General features: G+C 43.6%; 1 protein-coding gene across 1 annotated transcript; it reads right to left on the bottom strand.

Annotated features, from left to right (window-relative positions):
* Positions 1-2,011: 2,011 nt before the first annotated feature.
* Positions 2,012-11,907, bottom strand: KNSTRN (kinetochore-localized astrin/SPAG5 binding protein). Its single transcript, XM_010847944.1, has 8 exons — positions 11,586-11,907; positions 11,328-11,422; positions 8,064-8,193; positions 7,210-7,254; positions 5,613-5,718; positions 5,360-5,453; positions 3,480-3,554; positions 2,012-2,784 (listed from the first exon to the last, which is right to left on the bottom strand). Exons 1-7 carry the CDS (start codon positions 11,792-11,794, stop codon positions 3,529-3,531), a joined length of 705 nt encoding a protein of 234 aa, XP_010846246.1. The 5' UTR covers positions 11,795-11,907; the 3' UTR covers positions 2,012-2,784; positions 3,480-3,528.
* Positions 11,908-22,828: the final 10,921 nt, after the last annotated feature.

The raw sequence follows: 22,828 nt of genomic DNA, 5'->3' as shown, positions 1-22,828 counted from the left end.
CATGAAGCTTCAAGGTCCTGTGTGCGCTCCTCTCCCCTAATCTCCGCACATTCATCAACCTGGGAAGTTCTCAACCCTCTAGCTAACCTCTCCAAGTATTACTTTTCCGTCAACTCCCAGGCTACCTCCTCCATCAAGCCTTCCCTTACCAAACTGTTAACTACCATAGCACATAACCACATCACAGGACCCACTGTGTAATAAATCATTGCTTTTGTTATTTACCTTTATGTCACCTGTGCAATGTTTCGCTGCGTGTACTGCAAGCATCTTTGCGGTTAAGAATGTCACGTGACATTAAAGTTTCCTATAGCAACTAGCAACGTGGAGGTTGCAAATCACAAGGAGTTCAGGTAATGCATGAATTTATTCAGGCTCCAGACCAGATTAAACACCCACATACCTCCACATGTACAAAAGGGAGATGGAGCAGAGGTTAGAGGGCACAGGAGAAAAGGCAAAGTGCACAAATGCTGATTGGTGGAGCAAAGCAGAACTGTGGGGCAAAAGGCCCCTGTGAGGCCAGGCCTCGAGCTAACAGGGTTTGTACATTGGGAAAAATGAGTCATGGAGGAGCTGACATAGGTTCATTCTTAGGAGTTAACTAGGGAGGCAGGACAAGGAGGTGAGGATCTCACAGCTGAGTTTCCTACCCTTTCTCTCAAGAAGCAAGTAGAACTCTTAAGGGGACCAGAAACGCCAATTACAGATTCACTTGGGTAAATAACCTTTTGGGGCTTCCCTGATGGCTCAGATGGTAAAGAATCTATCTGCAACACAGGAGACCTGGGTTTGATTCCCGGCGTCAGGAAGGTCTCCTGGAGAAGGGAATGGCCACCCACTCCAGTATGCTTGACTGGAGAATTCCATGGACAGAGGAACCTGGTGGGCTACAGCCCATGGTGTCACAAAGAATTGAACACAACTGAGCAACTAACACTTTCACTTTTTTCCTTTCAAATAACCTTTTAAACATTCTGAAAATGGTTAGAATATCCAGCTCTTCTGTGAATTATTTAACTGGGTTTCCCCCTCAAAATATTTGAGACATAATCAACTGTGTGAATGCAATATGGGCATGAAGGCAAAGAATTTTAACCCTATATATTAGGGTGGGATGTTACTTGAGTTGATTGGGTGCCTCTGGACAGTTCCAGTAATAATAAAGAGTAGGGGGAGTTGGTGAAGAAATTGGGAGGTCCAGGGAAAAATGGGAGATGGCTAAAGTCAAAGTCTGCCTAGTTTGACTAAGAAATGAAATATGGGGAATTCCTAGGAGGTCCAGTGGTTAGCGGCTTCCCTGGTGGCTCAGATGTTAAGGATCTGTTTGCAATGTGGGAGACCTGCATTCAATTCCTGGGTTGGAAAGTCCCCTGGAGGAGGGCATGGTAACCCACTCCAGCGATCTTGCCTGGAGAATCCCATGGACAGAGGAGCCTGGCAGACTACAGTCCATGGGGTCATAAAGAGTTGGACATGACTGAATGACCAAGCACACCAGTGGTCAGGGCTCCACACTTTCACTGCTGAGGGCCCGGGTTCAATCCCTGGTTGGAGAACTGGGATCCAGTAAGAAAAAAAAAGGAATTATGGCTGCACCTTTGGTGAACCATGGGGGAAGGAGGGGGAGAGAAGGTCTGCTGTGGACTTCAGTTGACTAATAATCCAGCGGGCCAGGTCCAGGATTGGCCATGCAAGGCAACAGCAGAGATTAAGCATATTTAGGAATACAGGCAGCTGGTGACACAAACCTGGTGGAAGGAGTCTGGCACACACTGCTGCAAACAGGGAACACCCACAGAAGACTGACTAATGCTCACAGAAGAGGGGGTGGGGAAGGGGGCCAGTCATAGAGCACTTAAAATGAGTAGAAGAAAAATACTCTGGGTTAAATAGAAGAAAAGCATTCTGGGTGAAACTGTAACCTTGAACTTGTTAACAGATTAGTTCAGTAGTATTCAGTGGCCATATTTAGATTAAAAAGCTATTTTCATTTGTCAATGCTGCAGTCTGAATAGTTACAGAAATATTTATTTAAAGTAACACTTTATAAAAAAAAACACAACACCACAGAAATGATTTAGATTAAAAGCTCCAAGGTGTATTGTTTCATACCTATTATTGCTATCTATACCTTCACCCCATTATTAAGCCACTTCAGGTAACTTTCAGTTCATAAATTTACAGTGAGGTTACAGAGCCCAGTCAGGATGGGACAGAATGTGTTCCAAGTTAGGAAGGGACCACGTGACTCTTCAGTTATGTCTCCCATGGAGCATGTATGCTTCACTGTTTCTTCCTGCACATCTTTTGGCTTCTCTGGTTGTGGCTGGTTTAGAGTCTCCTGATGCTAATGATGTGCTGCTTTTTGATCCTAGGAGGCTGATCCAAGCTTTCAGGCCTCCTCTCCTGTAGGCCCTAATTATGAACTGTGAGGTTCAGGAGAGCTGGACAATCTGGAGGCTGGGAACGAATGCTTGCTTAAGGGAGGAATTGCCATTCCAACATCAACTATCTTTAATCCTACTGCAGAAACTGTTTTCATTCTGGGGATGGTGAGTCCTAGAAGATCATGGCCAAGAAGCAGATGTCCTAGGTAGCTTCCTCTGAGAGTCTATCTCCAAGACAGAGCCATGTGGCCACCTGCTTTTATCATATTTCTAATAGCTGCTCCATTTCCTCAAGGGCTGTTGTGAAATCATTTACTTGATTGCTACATAAGGTCTGTTGTTCAAGGAACTGGGCTCTCTCTTCTTCTTTCATTTTCAACTTTACCTTTAAGGCCTGCACAGAAAGACATTAATAAACAAAAAACCCCACAAAACATTGACTCAGAAAAGACAATAACCAAAACATTCTGTTCCATTGAGGAAGACCACTGGAATACTAACACACACTGTCTCTTTTTAGATTTATCTGTGTTGGCTTTAAGAACTGTCTTTAATACAGAATCTGTTATCTCAGCTGGAGCAATGAAATCCTCTAGGATTCCATGTAGTATCCCACGGTTCATCCAAACAATTCAAAGAAGTCCAGACCCAAGAATTTGGGTTTCCTATTACAGGTTTCCCTGAGATATCAAGTGTCCACAGCATAGGTTTTGCACAGGTGTCAACTCTCACCTGGAGTAATCTGGCATGTGCACACTGTCTTGTGCCCTGTGGATGTGAACATTTCTACGCATCTTTAGAACAAAAAAATTAGTTGAAAAAAATAGTGAAATCAAAGTCTTGGAATTTAGTTAATAGTAATGCATCAATATTGGTTTCTTAGTCCTGACAAATATACCACGACAATGTAAGATGTTAATATTAGGGGAATTGAATTCTCTATTATTTTTGCAACTTTGTCACAATCTAAAATTGTTGCAAAATAGTTTATTAAAAATGAATAAATAGATAAATAAAAGAGTCCTCCAAAGACCCTCCTATTGTGGTAAGAAATGGTAATTTTGCCTTGAGGTGATGTCTGCCTCTCACCTGTAACTCCTCCATCTGCTTTTTGGCTGTTTCGTTAAAAAGCTTCAGTTCATCTTGCAAAGTTTGTAACAGCAGCTAAGAGAAAAGCCGTAGCAAATATAGTAACAGATCTTTATTGAAAGTTAAGAACTTTTCTTCATATAAACTCTTCTCCTCACAGGAGTTGAATTAGATGATCACTAACATCCCTTGCATTCGGTCATTTACTGAGTGTCCACACACGTGCCAGGCTCCTCTGAGAAACGGAGTCCACAGGAGGGACAGAGGACTACACCTCCACACGCTCCGTGCTACACAGGCACTATGAACAAAAGGCAGGAGCCACTGAAGGGCTGACTAAGTTGCCTTGAGGAGCTGAGGAAGGTGTCCATGCCTAGTATTCTAAGATGACAACTGATCTTCCTGGGGAAGAGATCACAGAAGCTCAAAAGGCTTTAATCCCCAAAAATTACCTTCCTACTTCGGGGAAGGAACCAAAGAGAGGACTAATTTAATTCAGGCTGGGCCTTTGTAAGACACAGTTTTTAGCAAAGGAATAAGGGGAAAAATTTGGTAAAGCATACAACAGAGAAACCAGAAAGCTGTCTCCACTAGTCCACCCTACTATGGGTTTTAAAGTAGTACATTTTCAACTTAGACTCACTCTTATTTGTAAGCACAAAGTCACCCTTAAGGAAAATATGCTATTTTGAGTACACATCCACCAACCCTCTTCCTGGATAACCAAAGGCTGCTTCGTGGGCTTTGCCGACAATATGGCAGAGAACTGCTTAGATCGGCAAGGCCCCACGCTCACTGGGCCCTCACCCCCTCACACCTGCCCCCTCACCATGGAGTCCACGTGATCTGCGGTGGAGTCTTGCTGTGACACCAGGGTCTCACTGCCTAAAACCAGTAGATACAACAGAGTCAGCCCTGCCTAGGGAACTGCAACTTAAAAGAAAATAAAAAGCCCTCCACAGGAGTATTCATGAGGGAAACTTCTCTGAGGGTCTGGGCCTGGACTTTCTCTCCTAAGCTTTCACCTCGGCAGTGTCCCCCATGCCTGCTCTCCAGAGCTGGATTTTACTTCCCCTTCCTCTCCAGGTATGGATATGGCCAAAACTTTCTTCTCAGCTCAGCAGAAAATTTGTCCAAAAGAAATGTATAGGTTTTGGGTCTGTTTACAGTACATAAAACTATTTCTAAAATCTCTATAGGCCTTCAACATTTTTATTGTAAAAACAATGCACATACGTAGGCAATTAAAATCATGCAAAAACGTACATGGTGACTATAACAAATATATCCTAAAATGCACTATTTTAATGGCAGTATTCAAAATCAGTACTCTAACTCAGAGAAGCATGGGCTCCTTCCCTGGTTATTCTCAAGTTCCTCAACTCAGGCTCTCTGACAGTCTCTGGGTAATGCCTTCCGTTGTCTCCTCTTTGTTACAGACTACCCTCTAGGGACAGGGTAAGAACAAGAATCACATTTTGACCATCATGACTCAGAGATTACTAGCCAGCTTCAGAACCTTTTCAACAGTATCATCTCTCTCTCTCCACCCATGAAGATTCCTTGTGTGCCATATCCCTTGAAACAAAGAAGATATTTCTGATCTATTTGCAAGATCATACCTGTCAGCATCAAAAGAATGGCATAAAGTGTTCAGGTAAGAAAGAGATAACCCTGTCTCCATAACATCTGAAACGCTTTTGGGCAGGCAGAGTCAACACCACCAGAGACCAGAGAGGAGCTCCCTGAAATCTTCGGGGCTTTACTAGGCAACCCCTGCCCTGACCAGGTCAGCTGACACCATGCTGAACTCCTGCCACACAGCCCAGAATCACTCAGGAAAGGGCACATGCACGGACTCCTCCGAAGGCAGTTCTTACCTGGGTTGAGGCCTTTGCTTTCTAAAATTGCCAAACAGTTGTCCTGAAACTTCTCCAGCAGCTCTACTTTTTGAGTCAGGTCCTTCAGCTCTCCCTGTTGGGGTGAACATGCAGACAGGTCAGGCCCATCCCATTCCTTGGGAACAGCCACAGCATAAGCCCAGTGTCTTTTCTGCCTGCCCTCAGGACCACCTGGTGTGGTCCACATGCATCACCAGGGCAGCTGATGGCAGAGGTCTGGTGGGTCTCTTACCTGAGTTTCAATCAACTTCTGGTGCAACTGCTTGTTGACAGCCTCTAAGAGCTGGTTCTTATCCTTGAGCTCTTCTTCCGATTTCTGTTTACTCAATGGTTTGTAGCTGTAATGATAATTGTACTTAGATGAAGAGGTGGAGGGGTTAAGAGTATGGGCTATGGAGTTACACAAACAGGCTGGTTCAAATCCTGGCCTCACCACATAGTGGAATATGACCTTCAGGGAGCTCTGTAACCTCTCAGGTTGTTTCCTCATTTGTAGAATTAATACCCTCACCTCATATTATTATTATTGTGAAGGGTAAAGGAGAATATACATGCAATTTGTGACAGAGCTACTGACCCATAGTAAATTTTAATCAGTAATAACCATTATCATCATCAATACTGAATCTTTTTATGGCATCCGGTCCCATCACTTCATGGGAAATAGATGGGGAAACAGTGGAAACAGTGTCAGACTTTATTTTTGGGGGCTCCAAAATTACTGCAGATGGTGACTGCAGCCATGAAATGAAAAGACACTTACTCCTTGGAAGGAAAGTTATGACCAACCTAGATAACATATTCAAAAGCAGAGACATCACTTTGCCAACAAAGGTCCGCCTAGTCAAGGCAATGGTTTTTCCTGTGGTCATGTATGGATGTGAGAGTTGGACTGTGAAGAAGGCTGAGTGCCGAAGAATTGATGCTTTTGAACTGTGGTGTTGGAGAAGACTCTTGAGAGTCCCTTGGACTGCAAGGAGATCCAACCAGTCCATTCTGAAGGAGATCAGCCCTGGGATTTCTTTGGAAGGAATGATGCTAAAGCTGAAACTCCAGTACTTTGGCCACCTCATGCGAGGAGTTGACTCATTGGAAAAGACTCTGGTGCTGGGAGGGATTGGGGGCAGGAGGAGAAGGGGACGACAGAGGATGAGATGACTGGATGGCATCACTGACTTGATGGACATGAGTCTGAGTGAACTCCGGGAGTTGGTGATGGACAGGGAGGCCTGGCGTGCTGCGATTCATGGGGTTGCAAAGAGTCGGACACGACTGAGCGACTGATCTGAACTGAAATGAGTCTGTTTTAATAGTATTTTGTCTTTAGAACTTTTAAGACATGCTCAAATAATAGATGTGGAGTTACAACCTATTTCTACAAACTTTCCAGCTTATATTATTTCTGCCTTCGGGACTACAATGGCCAAGCAAGCCTCAAGCATAGCAAGATGTAGTTTTCTCAAAGATTTTACCACTAGCAGAACACTCATTTTGAAATCACTAACACATGCAGCTTCTCCCATCCTGAGGGCTTCCTGCCCTTGTTAATAGGCCACCACTGGGTTTAAGCCGTGGTCCTGGCATGGAGCCTCCAAACTCCTGTCTGTAACTCAAGATTGTTGCATCACCAACTCTTGCCCTGACATTGGGTCTTAGGCCTGGCTGTGTCTCACCCCTAAAAATTCCATTCCAATTTCTGAGGTGGCACCAGACTCCAACATGGTAAAACAAGTCCCATGAGTGATTCTGAGGTACAACCAGAGCCACACTCTGTATTAAGCCCCACTACCCTAAAGTGGTGGCCAAGTTTTGTTTACCCTGCTGCTCACCTCTTCCTGAGGTTCCTCCTGGAGGTGTCTGTAGCCTTCACCTGCCTAGAGAAGCAAAAACAAATCAGGATGTTAACTAGCCTTACTGTGGTGATCATTTAACAGTATACACAAATATCAAATCACTATGTTGTATACTTGAAACTAACACATGTCATATGTCAACTATACCTCAATTAAATAATAACAACAAAGGAATCAATCACAGAGAATCATGGTACTGTTGTTACGTATGTTGTGAACAAGGCAGAACAAAAAGAGCTTGATTTTCTAAGGCAAGAACCCAAGGTTACATACAGTGCAGACAGTACAAGCTTGAGAAGCTCTGAGGCACCACACACTTTTGTTTCCACCCAGACTATTGAAAAAGGCTTATGAATAGGGAATGGGCTCCCTTCCTGATCGCTTTGACAGCCTGAGAGACCTGCTCCTGCTCAGAATGGTGTGGCTCCCACATGTCAACCTGACTCAGTGGGAGCTGAGCACTGGGGGAAGGACACACACACACACTACACCAGGCTGGCCTGTGCTCACACTAGCAACTTAGGCTCACAACTAGCACCCACCTGCCATGACTACCACTTAGGGCTGGTGTTTGGCTGCAGTGCTGCTATTTGCACATGCAGAGCAAATGCTGAGAGAGGAAAAAAGTATCTATTATAACCCTGGCTGCACCTCTTCTGAGCTATCAATACCGAGGGTTCTGAAAAACAGCTCAGCAATGCTGTGATGCTCTGGGCCACTGACTACAGGCCAATCCATGAGACACCTTTTGCTCTTCAAAACACTAATTCTTGGTACTGAGCAATTTCTAACAAGAAGTTCTATTTGGATACTGATGTTCTGACTCTCACCCATTCTCTCGTCTCGGTTTGATGATTTTTGTAACATCATTCTCTGAAGCTCCTGAATGAGGTCTGGAAACATCAACTTCTTTGGACTTAACAGGTAACTGGCTCTTAAAAGTGGCTCGAGTTTGTGCATCTGCAAAGGAAAACAAGAGGGTGAAACCTCACATATCATGACCAACAGCTGCCAATTCTATAAATCCTGAAGAATAAGACTTGTAGACCAATTGGGAATAGAAACCAAAAATTCTTTAAATGTGACAGTGCAGTGTGTTTGAGAGTGGCCAGAAGCTTGACGATATAGCAAACCGAATGGCCAGAGGGTGTAGCTGTGAAGGTGGAGATTCATATAAGCAAAGACCACAAGAGGCAGTGTGGCTGCCAGCAAGGCAAAACACAGCTGAACCCTGCCTCACACAGCAATTCAATGAACTATCTCATTCTGCTCTTAAGCACTTTGCCTGCTCCCCTAAGCTACACGCAAGCTGTTTCAAGCTTCAGCTGTTGCTTAGTTATTTTGACCAGACTGGCTCACTAACTAGCTCTCTAAGACAGTGGTCCCCAAACTTTTTGGCACCAGGGACCAGTTTTCTGGAAGACAATTTTTCCTCAGACCAGGGGTGGGGTGGGGATGGTTTCAGAATGCTTCAAGTGCATTACATTTATCCTGCACTCTATTTCTATGATTATTACATCAGCTCCACCTCAGATCATCAGGCATTAGATTCCGGAGGCTGGGGCCCCCTGCTTTGGAGATGTCTTTGTACCTCAGCATCTAGGACAGTATCTGGCATATTAGCAAAAATTCAAAACCTGCTTACTGAGTAAACAGAACATGTCAGTTTCACAGACCATCTCTAAAGTAGCTCCTTTCGTTGTCTTCCCTCTTCCATGCTGGCCTTTACCATCATCCATTTTTGTTTATCCATCTTTAAGTTTAGAGTTTCATATTAGGTTCCTTATTTGGCATTCTGTTCTGATCCTGGTAGGCTATTGCCAGATAACCAGAGAAATGGCCCTGACATGACACTCTTCTTCCCTAGAAGAGAGCATCTGCCTCCTAGCCCTTATGCTGCCCTCTGCCACACATCTCTTTCTACCACTTTCATTCCATAGCAAATCCAAGTAACCTGTTCTGGAGTTAAGTCCTCACCCTACCCCATCTAATACATGCAAAGGATTCTTCTACTTTATACCAACTTTCATTTTGTTCACTGTAAAATGGCCCCTTTAAAAACCTGGGCCCATACTCTGCTTTTTGAGATTTCATATGCCCCAAGGCAACTAAGCCTGCGTGCCACAATCACTGAGCCTGCCTAGAGCCTGTGCTCTGCAACAGAAAAAGCCACCACAATAAGAATCTCCCGCTCTCCAAAACTATAGAAAGACTGCGCAACCAAAAATAGTTTTAAAAACCTTGACCTATCTTAAGTTGAAGAAATCAACGATTAAATCAAGATGAAGAAATGAGGTACAAAGCACTGAATTGCAGGCATTAGGAAACTTTGTGTTTGATAAAGATTTATTTTGATGACTTTAGCTGCACAACAGTTTGGAATAAATATGATTTCTCAGGCTAACAAATTATTTCACTTATAGGTACACTCAATGGGCACTTACATCCTATTTTCCACACTCTTTCACACAAAGCAAGTATTAAAAGGGTTCTTTCTGAGATCTGTCAAAAAAGGTAACCTTGGGTGAATGAATTTACCTTCTCCTCTCTCAGGTATTAATAAGTCATATATGATAAGAAATATCTCATGTAAAAAGGTATCAACAGCAAACTGATCAAAATTAACACTCTTCATTGACTGGAATTGGTTCCAATAACCCATATTTGTTAGAACCTAAGGATGGTATTGTAGGAAAAATTTAGCAGTGTTTAACAAAGACTATCTTCTTAAAATGAGAGATGCTAAGGAGGGAACTGAATGGCTAGTGCCAAGGATGGAAAGACTAATTTTTCACTGTATATCGTTTCCAAACTTTGGAATTTTTTTTTAACAGGTGTATATGTTATCTGGACAGGGAGGCCTGGCGTGCTGCGATTCATGGGGTCGCAAAGAGTCGGACACGACTGAGCGACTGATCTGATCTGATTTGATCTGATATGTTATCTGTTAAAAAAAACTAAAAAACAACCAACCCTTGCCTAACATCAAAAAACCTGGGAGGCAGCCTAAAATTTTTTAAATATTGAGGTTACATATGACTGTAAAGCTGTGACAGGGAAAGAAGCAAAGAGATGAAAACCTCCAGTTTGGGTGGGGAGATGCCAGTCACTCCCCACTGCACTAAAGATGCCGCTTTCTAAGGGAAAGGCAGTGTTAAGACTGACTCTAGTTCTTCCATCAACTCCTAAGCCCTGCTGATGACAGGATTGCCATTCAGGTGTTCTGAAGCAATATAAGACAAACAAAATCCTGGAAGGCCTTTGGAGAAAAGCCTATTTACTTCATAGGTCAATCCTACTAGCCTCATCAATCAGTTGCATGGAGTCACCTGGGAAACGATCTTAAATAGCTGCTTCAAAACCTTCCACCACCACCCAGTTCTCATGTTTAAAACCAATTCTCTGCAATAATCTCTAGATTAGGCAGCTCAACAGTTGCAGAATTTAGGAGATGATTTCAACTCCAAGCTGAGTCACACAAAGCAAAATGGCAAAGCAATCAAACATTGCTTTTAATCATGCCTCCTCTCCCAAAGTTTTGGAGCATTAGTTAGGCCTGATCCCTCTCTCTCACTTTACTCAACAAATGTTTGCTGAGAATGTACTATATAAAGGACACTGTGCAGTTACAAATGGGAACCAGACACAGTGTGAACTCTAGTGCTTCTCCCTAACTACGCTGCTTTTTAAATGACTCTCTTCTCTCCTCCCTGACAACAAACCCAGTCCCTCAGGACAGCCCAATTCTGGAAATAAAACAGACACGTATAAAAGGGATCCCTAGCTTACTGCGAATAATATTGTAGAATAGTTAGCAACTTGAATCTAATTGGTGAGTGCAGCAGAGGTCGGTTTGAAGAAGCGGGGGGGTGGGGCAAGTCTAAATTTCTACCTTACTGCCCTTTCCCTAACTCCCATCATAAACTAGACAGCCCGGTTCTAGGGAAGTTAGTAAGCTGTCAAAGCCGGTAGAATGCCCTTCCTTGCCGGTGCCACCCATCCCCAACAACAGATTTGACGCCCCCCGACTCCTGGCCTGACCACTCCAGGGCCGGTTCGCAGTGCCAGGGGGCAAGAGCCCCGTGGACACCCACCTGCAGGGAGACCGCTGCTCAGCACACAGGAGGGCTGCAGGGTGTACACTGTCTTAACCACGCTGGTCATCGTAACGAGGCGGCACGGCTGGGGCCTAGAAGTTACAAGGTGAATGGTTACCCAGGGCTGGGCCAAGGCGACCAAGCAGGCGGAGGCCCCAGGAGAGCGCGACTCAGGAGAGCGAAAATCCACCATTCCCATCCCAACCCATAGACTTCCCACATCCAGCCCAGTTTCCTGCCCCGGGAGAGCCGAACCCAGGTGCCTGCTGCTCCTGCCCGCACGCCTCGTCGCTCTGGTTCAAAAGATGCTCGGCAATAACTGCCGTACCACCGACCGCGTCTGCCGCCTGGGTTTCAAAGGGAAACTTCCGGCGACCGGGCGGAAGGAGGTGTGGTGCGCTCTCCGTAGGAGGCCATGTTGTACGGCGGTCACTGGCGTGGGCGACGTCTTCGGCAGCTGCCATGCTGTACGGAAGATCTGAGTCGATGCCAGAGTTTGAGCTTCCTGGCGCTGGGTATAGGAGTCCCCAGGTCTGGGCGGGGGAAGGGAAGTGGTGCACTTTGCCGTCTTTAATGGAGCTATGAGCGACTGCCGTCATATTCTGGCCTTGGGACGGAAACGCAGTCACGTTTAGTGTCCTTGTCACAATCCTCTTTATTTGGTCTGTGATTGTTAGGGATGGTGCATGATGCCGGAAAGCCAGGAGCGCAGAGAGGGATTGGTAGAAAAAAACTACACGGAGGAGAGTGGCAGGTGAGATTTGGAGAGGGCTTGTGAGCTGAAATACCTGAGACACCTATCCTCAGTCCTAACTTTTAAAACACTTATCCATAATTTAAGCCGAAATTCAAAGCTACTCCTAGCCAATGGGGCAGAGTTCTCTAACATTTAGTGCGCTAATTCATTTCATTCGACAAATATTCATTGAGCACCTGCTTTGTGTCAGACCATAATTCTAAGTGGGCGGGTGGGATGAGGACAACAAATATCAAAACTAACTTGGACTGTGCCCTCCTGGAGTTTACAACACAGTGACCAGCAAATAATCATACAAACCTGTCAATTATATCTCAATTAAACTAGGAAAAAAAACAAACATGTATTTATCAACTATAGTAAAACTAATAGAGGAGAGTACAACGTGCTATGAGAGAAAAGCAGGGAAACCTAGTTTAAATTGCAGAGTCAGGGAAGGTATCTTAAGTGATGTTTGACTAAAAGGGGGAGTAGGAGTTAACCTGATGAGAAATCCATAATCCCAAGGTAAGAATGGGCTTTTCTTCAGTTCAGTTCAGTCACTCATTCATGTCTGACTCTTTGTGACCCCATGGACTGCAGCACACCAGGCCTCCCTGTCCATCACCAACTCCCAGAACTCGCTCAAACTCATGTCCATCGAGTTGGTGATGCCATCCAACCATCTCATCCCCTGTCGTCCCCTTCTCCTCCTGCCTTCAATCTTTCCCAGCATCAGGGTCTTTTCAAATGAGTCAGTTCTTTGCATCAGGTGGCCAAAGTATTGGAGTTTCAGCTTCAACATCAGCCCTTCAATGAATATTCAGGACTGATTTCCTTTAGGATTGACTGGTTGGATCTCCTTGCAGTCCAAGGGACTCTCAAGAGTCTTCTCCAATACCATAGTTCAAAAGCATCAATTCTTGGGCGCTCAGCTTTCTCTATAGTCCATGACTATATACATGACTACTGGGAAAACCATAGCCTTGGCTAGATGGACCTTTGTTGGCAAAGTAATGTCTCTGCTTTTTAATATGCTGTCTAGGTTGGTCATAGCTTTTCTTCCAAGGAACAAGTATCTTTTAATTTCATGGCTTCAGTCACCATATGCAGTGATTTTGGAGCCCCCCAAAATAAAGTCTGTCACTGTTTCCATTGTTTCCCCATCTATTTGCCATGAAGTGATGGGACCGGCTCAGAAAGCTGAGCGCCGAAGAATTGACACTTTTGAAATGTGGTGTTGGAGACTCTTGAGAGCCCCTTGGACTGCAAGGAGATCCAATCAGTTCATCCTAAAGGAAATCAGTCCTGAATATTCGTCGGAAGGACTGATGTTGAAGCTGAAACTCCAATGCTTTGGCCACCTGAGGTGAAGAACTGACTCATTGGAATAGACCCTGATGCTGGGAAATATTGAAGGCGGGAGGAGAAGGGGACGACAGAGGATGAGATGGTTAGATGGCATCACCAACTTGATGGACATGAGTTTGAGTAAACTCTGGGAGTTGGTGATGGAGAGGTGTCAGAACCAGCTGAACAATGAACCGACCTGAGGGAGCAGTACCGCAGAAGAATAAGGAAAAATAAGACTCAGAAATAAAGTGGGGATCAGGGGGCTGATGCCATTCACAGGCAAAAGCCCAGATCCTAATCCTTGCATGCCTTTTATTGTTAACATCTACTTCCTTGTACATGCTCTAGAGATATCTGTTCTTTACAATCTCAGATTGGGGATAAAGATATAAAATGCATAGTCCTCAATGTCAAACCTTCAGGCCTTTCATGACTCTGTTTAGCCCTTCAGCTAGTGACGCCCTTTCTCAGCAACTCCCTTAAAGGCTCTGGTTATGGAAACAGTCACTAACGGTTTTCCATCAGTCACATCAGTACATCAATAGTTTGTTTTCAAGATATTTTTCCACAATGTACTTTTTACTTCTCCGAGCCCTTCACCTGGGGTGATGAGAAAATCATTCTTATTTTTCAAAGAAGCCCTGTTAATTATAGTAGAGGCCTGTGCATAGCCTATTCCCTACAACAGGGAGGCCTGGTGTGCTGGAGTCCATGGGGTTGCAAAGCGTTGGACACACCTGAGTGACTGAACTGAACTGATGGGATCGGATGCCATGATCTTAGTTTTCTGAACGTTTAGTTTTGTCAGGCGAGTTGTATGCTCCTCGGTTCTGTCTCGTCACAAACAAAGAGTTGGAGTGATGGACATTAAAGCCCTCGGCGCGTCACAGCTCTTAGGTCTTGGACAAACTGTGTTTATAGCTCTTAGACAAATCAGTGTGACAGCTCTATTTTATTTAGAAGATAGCAGGAGAATCCATACTCGAAGCGTGAGGGCATGCCAACCCAAAGACACTAAGAGAGTGGAGGAGCATGCCAGCGGGCAGGGGAGGGGGAGAGAGAGAGAGTGAGAAAGAGAGAGAGAAAGAGCGCAGGCGCAGGTTGGATGAGGGGAGAGAAAGTTCTTTGGCTTCTCCTTTTATGTTTTTTCCTCCACCTGGGCCTGCCCTATGCAAATTGGGCTTCGCCAGGAGTGCTGTTTGTTCTACCTGAGGTCTTCACTCCAGTCCTCGGACCTTCCTTTGACCTTCCTTTGTTCTATTTTCGTGGGCTTTTCCCTTCCTTGTGTTTTAGCCACCGCCATTTTGGACTCCTTTTGCCTATTCTAACTACCTAACAGTTTTAAGCCAACTTTTTCACTCTCCTCTTCACTTTCATCAAGAGGCTCTTTAGTTCTAATTCACTTTCTACCATAAGGGTGGTGTCATCTGTATATATGAGATTATTGATATTTCTCCCTGCAATCTTGATTCCAGCTTGTGCTTCGTTACAGCCAGCCTGTAAAGAACATATATAACTTTAATATATAAGTTAAATAAACAGAGTCTCCTTTCCCGATTTGGAACCAGTCTGTTGTTCTGTGTCCAATTCTTTTTATTTTTTTTTAATATTTTTTATGTATTTATTTATTTTTTTCCATGTCCAATTCTAACTGTTGCGTCTTGACCTGCATACAGATTTCTCAGGAGGCAGGTAAGATGGTCTGCAATTCCCATCTCTTGAAGAATTTTCCACAGTTTATTGTGATCCACATAGTCAAAGGCTTTGGTGTAATCAATAAAGCAGAAGTATATGTTTTCTGGAACTTTCTTACTTTCTCTGTGATCCAACAGATGTTGGCAATTTGATCTCTGGTTCCTCTGCCTTTTCTAAATCCAGCTTGAACATCTGGAAGTTCTCAGTTCCCATACTGTTGAAGCCTGGCTTGGAGAATTTTGAGCATTACTTTACTAGCGTGTGAGATGAGTGCAATTGTGCGGTAGTTTGAGCATTCTTTGGCATTGCCTTTCTTTGGGATTGGAATGAAAACTGACCTTTTCCAGTCCTGTGGCCACTGCTGAGTTTTCCAAGTTTGCTGGCATATTGAGTGCAGCATTTCACAACATCATCTTTTAGGATTTGAAATAGCTCACCTGGAATTCCATTACCTCTACTAGCTTTGTTCGTAGTGATGCTTCCTAAGGCCCACATTCCAGGATGTCTGGCTCTAGGTAAGTGATCACACCATTATGGTTATCTGGGTCATGAAGATCTCTTTTGTATAGTTCTTCTGTGTATTCTTGCCACCTCTTCTTAATAGCTTCTGCTTCTGTTAGGGCCATACCATTTCTGTCCTTTATTGTGCCCATATTTGCATGAAATGTTCCCTTGGTATCTCTAACTTTCTTGAAGAGATCTCTAGTCTTTCCCATTCTATTGTTTTCTTCTATTTCTTTGCATTGATCATGTAGGAAAGGTTTCTTATCTCTCCTTTTTATTCTTTGGAACTCTGCATTCAGATGGATATATCTTTCCTTTTTCCTTTGCCTTTCCTTTCTTTTCTTTTCTCAGATATTTGTAAGTCCTCCTCAGAAAACCATTTTGCCTTTTTACATTTATTTTTCTTGGGGATAAAGGTGGAGAGATAGGAAATCAAATGGAAATCAAAGTCTTTGTAGACCAAAAGTAGAGAGATTTCCTAAGACTAATTAGAAGTCATTGAAATATTAGAGGAGAGTGTCATTCAATATATAAATATTTTTGGCACACTGTCTGAATTGCAGGATTTTAGTTCCCCAACCAGGGGTCATACCTGAGCTGCTGGCAGTAGGAGCCCAGAGTCCTAACCACTGGACTGCCAGGGAACCCCCCCCCCCAATTTATATTTTAAAATATAATATTTTAAATATATTTATATTTATATTTTTTAAAGTTTCCTCTCGTTACTCCATGGACAATGGATTGAAGGGGAGCAAGAGAGGGATTGGAAAGAGTTGGGAGGCTACTCTAATCATTCAAGTGAGAGATTATGGTGGCTTGGATGGAGAGAGGCAGACATATTTAACACCATTTTTGAAGGCAGAATCTCAGGACTCAGTGCTAGATTGCATGTGGGAGAAGGAGGGCTGAGGGGCAGAGAGATCTTAAGGATGACTCCCAGGCTTGAATAATCTTGTGGGTAGAGTTGAGAGAGTTAATTCTTAGGTAGGTTGATAAAGAGTCCAAAGTCCTCAAGGAGGAAGGGGTCTGGGGCCCTCAAGGAGGAGAAAGGGGTCCAGGGCTCTGGAGGAGGAGAAAGGCACAAACTTTTTTTTTCTACATTGCTTTGTCTTAGTCACATAATACATTTTTTTCTTAAACTCTGAGTTGTTATGACAACAATCTTTAAGACTAACTTTCTTGAAGCTCAGAGCTAATGATTATTAGCTTATGATTAAAGCTAATGGTTATTAGCTTCCCTGATAACTCAGTAAAGAATTCGCCTGCAATGCAAGAAACCCTGGTTTGATTCCTGGGTCAGGAAGATCCACTGGAGAAGGAATAGGCTAGCCACTCCAGTATTCTTGGGCTTCCCTTGTGTCTCAGCTGGTAAGGAATCCACCTGCAATGCTGGAGACCTGGGTTCTGTCACCTACAAATTGGCACTTACCAAGAGCATTGCCAATGACTGAACAACAAAGGCATTTGCCATCTGCCTCTATGGAGAGTGAACCCCATGCTGCTATAGCTGTTGACCTTCAAAAAACCCTGAGGGAATTCAGGGTGGAGTGAGGCACTCTGTGCTCCAGGGAATCTGCTGGGACAGGTCTTTAGATAGTTGCATATTTTTAGGAACAGATTTTATGATCTCAATCCTCAATCTCTTCATATCTAGAAACGCACTAAATCCTGTCATGGTGACATCAGATCCTCATGAATAACAAAAAACCTTTTGTAAAAATGAGTGCTTCATGGTATTGAACTCCTCCTTCACCAAAACCTTATATATTGACCTTCCCCCTCTGCTACTTTGGAGCAGTCTCTCAGAGCTATCTGAGATGCTGCCTCCTGGGCTGCAGTCCTCATTTTGCCCCAAGTAAAACTTAACTTGCAACTCTCAAGTTGTACATCTTTTTTCAGTCGACAGTTTGATCCCTGGGTTGGGAAGATCCCCCGAAGAAGGGAAAGTGAAAGTGAAGTAGCACAGTCATGTCCAACTCTTTGCAACCCCATGGACTGTAGCCTACCAGGCTCCTCTGTCTGTGGGATTTTTCAGGCAAGAATACTGGAGTGGGTTGCCATTTCCTTCAGGAGATCTTCTCAACCCAGGGATTGAACCCAGGTCTCCCGCGTTGTAGGCAGATGCTTTACCGTCTGAGCCACCAGGGAAGTCAGAGAAGGGAAAGGCTACCTGTATCAGTATTCTGGCCTGGAGAATTCCATGGACTGTATAGTCCATGGGGTCGCAAAGAGTTGGACAGGACTGAACGACTTTCACTTTCACTTCAGTGATTAAATAACAAAACAACTCATCTTGTTCAAAGGTATGTTTTTCCTTAAGCCCTGTACTAATGATTATATGATTTAGAAAAGACAGAGGAACCAGAGATCAAATTGCCAACATCTGCTGGATCATTGAAAAAGCAAGACAGTTGCAGAAAAACATCTATTTCTGCTTTATTGACTATGCCAAAGCCTTTGACTGTGTGGAGCACAAAAAAATGGAAAATTCTGAAAGAGATGGGACTATCTGACCACCTGACCTGCCTCCTGAGAAATCTGTATGCCGGTCAGGAAGCAACAGTTAGAACTGGACATGGAACAACAGACTGGTTCCAAGTTGGAAAAGGAGTATGTCAAGGCTGTATGTTGTCACCCTACTTATTTAACTTATATGCAGAGGACATCATGAGAAATGCTGGGCTGGATGAAGCACAAGCTGGACTCAAGATTGCTGGGAGAAATATCAATAATCTCATATATACAAATGACACCACCCTTATGGCAGAAAGTGAAGAAGAACTAAAGAGCCTCTTGATGAAAGTGAAAGAGGAGAGTGAAAACGTTGGCTTAAAACTCAACATTCAGAAAACAAAGACCATGGCATCCGGTCCCTTCACTTCATGGTAAATAGATGGAGAAACAGTGGGAACAGTTGCAGATTTTATTTCTTTGGGCTCCAAAATCACTACAGATGGTGACTGCAGCCATGAAATTAAAAGATACTTACTCCTTGGGAGAAAAGTTATGACCAACCTAGACAACATATTAACAAGCAGAGATGTTATTTTGCCAACAAAGGTCCGTCTAGCCAAGGCTATGGCTTTTCCAGTAGTCATGTATGAATGTAAGAGTTGGACTGTAAAGAAAGCTGAGCACTGAAGAATTGATGCTTTTGAACTATGGTGTTGGAGAAGGCTCTTGAGAGTCCCTTGGACTTCTAGGAGATCTAACCAGTCAATCCTAAAGGAGATCAGTCCTGGGTGTTTATTGGAAGAACTGATGTTGAAGCTGAAACTTCAATACTTTGGCCACCTGATGTAAAGAGCTGATTCATTTGAAAAGACCCTGATGCTGGGCAAGATTGAGGGCAGAAGGGGACGACAGAGGATGAGATGGTTGGATGGCATCACTGACTCAATGGACATGAGTCTGAGTAAATTCCGGGAGTTGGTGATGGACAGGAAGGCCTGGTGCGCTGCAAGTCCATGGGATCGCAAAGAGTCAGACTGAGCAACTGAACTGAACTGAATGATTATGAAACACTATGTATCTTGCTCAAGGTCATGTTTCTCCTTCCTAACAATAACATTCTATTAATCTTTTAATCCAAAGTGTATGTTGTAAGAGTGTGTGTGGTAATACTTTTCTGTTGTTCTGAAAGTGAAAGTGAAGTCGCTCAGTCGACTCTTTGTGACCCCATGGACTGTAGCCTACCAGGCTCCTCCCTCCATGGGATTCTCCAGGCAAGAGTACTGGAGTGGGTGGCCATTTCCTTCTCCAGGGGATCTTCCTGACCCAGGGATCGAACCCGGGTCTCCCGCATTCCAGGCAGATGCTTTAACCTCTGAGCCACAGGGAAGCCCTAGTGATTAGTTCTAATCTTGTTAATTTAAGATGTATGTTGTAGGAGTGGGTCTGGTAAAAGCATATAAGGCCTTGATAAGACTAGGAGTGGGACACTTTCTGTCCCCCTCCTGATGTCTATGTCACAATAGAACTTCTGCCACACAAAAGCTCTGAGTGATCAAGCCTGGTTCCTGGTCCCAAAACTAAATCTTCTTCTTCAGAGATCATGAATCTGACATCAGTCACTGTAAGCTATCAGAGTCATTATTTTGTGTTGGAGAGAGATTAAGAGTTCAGTTTTGAGCATGACAGACCTGAAATGCCTTTGAGACATTCAAGCGGGGTTGTCAAGTAGGCAGTTGAAAACATACCCTTTGAGCCCAGAGGAGAGCCTGGATTGGTTATGGGCATGACTGAGGGACTAACACACACACACACACACACGTATTTAAAACTGCAGTGTTGGATGAGATTACCAAGGGAAGAAATGTACAGAGAGCCTTAGGACCTAGGACATTGATGCCAGTACTCAGAAGTTGCAATGATAAGAAGGTGCCAAGCCAAGAAATCTGATAAAGAGGTGCCAGAGAGGTGAGAGGAAAACAAAGAAAGAGTGGGGTCCTAGAAGCTAAGGAGGAGGAAGTGGTAAACTGCTCAGGAAGGAAGTGATAAACTATTGAAAATAACTCAAGACTTCCCAGGTGGTCCAGTGGCTAAGACTCCAAGCTCCAGATGCAGAGGCTCTGGGTTCCATCCCTGGTTGGGGAACTAGATATCTTACATGCTGCAACTAAGAATTCACATGCCTCAACTAAAAAGATCTCGCATGCTACAAAAGACCTACTGCAGTTAAATAAAAATAAAATAGCTATTAAAAAAATAAAGGGCAAGCAAGATGAGAATTTAAATGGATCCATTTAATTTAGCAACAAAGAAGTCATTGGTGAGTACAAAATCCTGCAATGAATAAACTCATGCATATGTTTTCTCATACACACACACAGAAGTCATTGGTGAGTATTAGGAAGAGGAATTCTGGTGGAGAGGCTGGAGTGGAAGCTACCTTGGAGCAGAATGAAGAGTACATGAGAGATGAGGAGGCAGAGATGGCAGGTGTCAAAGAGAGTTTGTAAATGGACTAGATCAATTGGGCAGTAACTGGAGGTGGGTTTTGGTGGTCAAGGTAGAACTTTCTCAAAGATGTAGATACTGGTGGATACATGTGCTTATGGGAATGAGCCAGCTGAAAGAAAAGGATGCTTCAGAAGGAAGACGGGATGATCAAAGGAGCAAAGTCAGAGAGAAAGGGGCAAGGGAGATGGTACCTAGAGCAGCATCTTCAGACTCCTTTGTTCATATTCCTTCACAAAATATTTATTTTTAAAAGGTACCCTCTTCATTTTTGGTTATTGCCTAAATTATTTCATAATTTTGAATAACTGTAAAGGACACTTTTTCTGTATTTATTTCTAAACTTATTTTTTCCCTTGATGTTTCATTTTAGGTAATTTCTATTGCTATATCTTCAAGTCCACTAATCCTTTTGATCTAAAACTTCTAAACTGTTGATTTCATCCAGGGATTTTTTTTTTAAATCACAGACATTTTAGTTTTCATCTCTACAAGTTCAATGTGGGTATTTAAAATATGTGCTCAGTTGCTTCAGACTCTTTGTGACTCCATGGACCATAGTCCACCAGGCTCCTCTGTCCATGGGATTTTCCCAGCAAGAATACTGGAGTGGGTTGCCATGCCCTCCTCCAGGGGATCTTCCTGACCCAGGAATCAAACCCATATCTCCTGTAACTCCTGCAGATTCTTTACCTGCTGAGCCATCAGGGAAGCCCCATTTTCTTTATATATATATATTCTCCAAGTCTCTACTTAAGCTATGTGACCATATGGAATACAGTTATGATAATGTTCATATGTTCTTGGCTTTGCTCTCTCAAAGACTTCCTCAAGCAAAACATTCTCAAGTAGTCCTTTTATTTATTTTTTTATAGTGCAGAAAATGGTGCCAGAGTAGTAGGAGTCAGAATGAAGGAAGGGTCACTGCTGGAGGGGAGAGATTTCTGGCCAAAGACTCCTTCTTAGGCTGATCAATATGAGGAGAGGGAACTTATGAAGAAGGAAGCTCTTGAAATTGACTTCCAAGCTATCTATATCTACCTATCTGCTATAAATCATTGGTGGGGACATTAAGTGCTTCCTTCTTTGTAACAGAAAGGATGAGGCGAGAAGCCAGTAGGAGCAGGGTAGGTAAGCTGGGGACTTGGTGCCTTGAAGGTGAGGAAATTTCTATCTGATGCCTCCAGATTCCATTATGAATAATGAGTTTTTTGACTACTGAAAGTAGGTGTGCAGAGAGGTGAAGGGCATCTGATGTTGGAAGCAAGAGGAGAAAATATGAAATGACTGCTGCAAAGAACTGAAACTAGTAACTAGAATGGAAGCAGGCTAGGCAGAGCTGAGGTTACAGGTGAGGCTGGGATCATGAATTCAAATCCACATCAGTCTGCCCAGCTGAGGGATTCTCTTTAGTGATTTCGAAGCTCTAATCTGTTGTCTGTGAATTTGGTAAACTGTTGATCATCCCCTTATGTTGAGGTATAACATGAATAACCACACAGAGGCCTGATGATCACGATAAGTTTATCAAGGTCCTTCCAGGGCTCTTCAGCACAAGGTGGCTTGGGACAGCCCACCATTTACATAGCACGCGGTGGCTTTCTTTTGTTTCTCATCTTCCCAGTGAATTGAGTGACGACTTCTCCTAAGCATAAATACCTCTACACGACCTTGAGCTACTGTCATCCCTGTGAACAAGGGTGAGGGTAGAAAGGGTAAGGAATGTCTGTTTTTTCCCATTCCCAGCAAATCTTGATGCATGTCATGGATGCCAGAGAGCTCATAATTGCCCACATGTATTATCAAAGGCCAAGATAAGGCCACCACGAAAGAAAAGATCAGAAACTCTCCAATGTATCTTCTTTCCTGATCCCCTCACTTGCCTTGTCATGGACTGGAAGGAGAGGAATGAGTTTGAGGGGGCTAAGGGCATTTGGCTTATAAATCTCTCGTGAGATGTCTCTTTCAGAATCAGGCTCAAGCTGAGATACTGCCTAAATATCATGGTATAGGGTAGGCCCTGTGCCTGTAAAATCTAAGATTTACCAGTCAACTCAATCTCTGACATTGTCACCAAAGTGCCACAGCCATGGAAGGATGGGTTTTCCCATAGTAACAAACTATACCAAGTTACATTTTTAAAACATACAATAACACATACTCATGCTCTGTGTATGAGTTCAAGGATCTGTGGCACAAATAGGAGAAATGACTGCAAGTCCCAAATCAGTGTTAATGCAGTGTCTCAGTG

This window comes from Bison bison, unplaced genomic scaffold (assembly GCF_000754665.1).
Source record: "Bison bison bison isolate TAMUID 2011002044 unplaced genomic scaffold, Bison_UMD1.0 scf7180017864259, whole genome shotgun sequence".
Taxonomy (NCBI): Eukaryota; Metazoa; Chordata; class Mammalia; order Artiodactyla; family Bovidae; genus Bison; species Bison bison.
The sequence above is the reverse complement of the archived record's forward strand: the minus strand, read 5'-3'. Positions and strand labels throughout refer to the sequence as shown.

Bases quoted from the DNA above. Each gene is read 5' to 3' on its own strand.
- KNSTRN (XM_010847944.1), bottom strand. From the start codon at position 11,794: ATGGCAGCTGCCGAAGACGTCGCCCACGCCAGTGACCGCCGTACAACA. The intron at 8,194-11,327 runs GTGGGTGTCCAC...TTTCCTTTGCAG, and splicing joins GAGCAGCGGTCTCCCTGCAG to ATGCACAAACTCGAGCCACT. The intron at 5,454-5,612 runs GTAAGAGACCCA...TCACCCCAACAG, and splicing joins AGAAGTTGATTGAAACTCAG to GGAGAGCTGAAGGACCTGAC.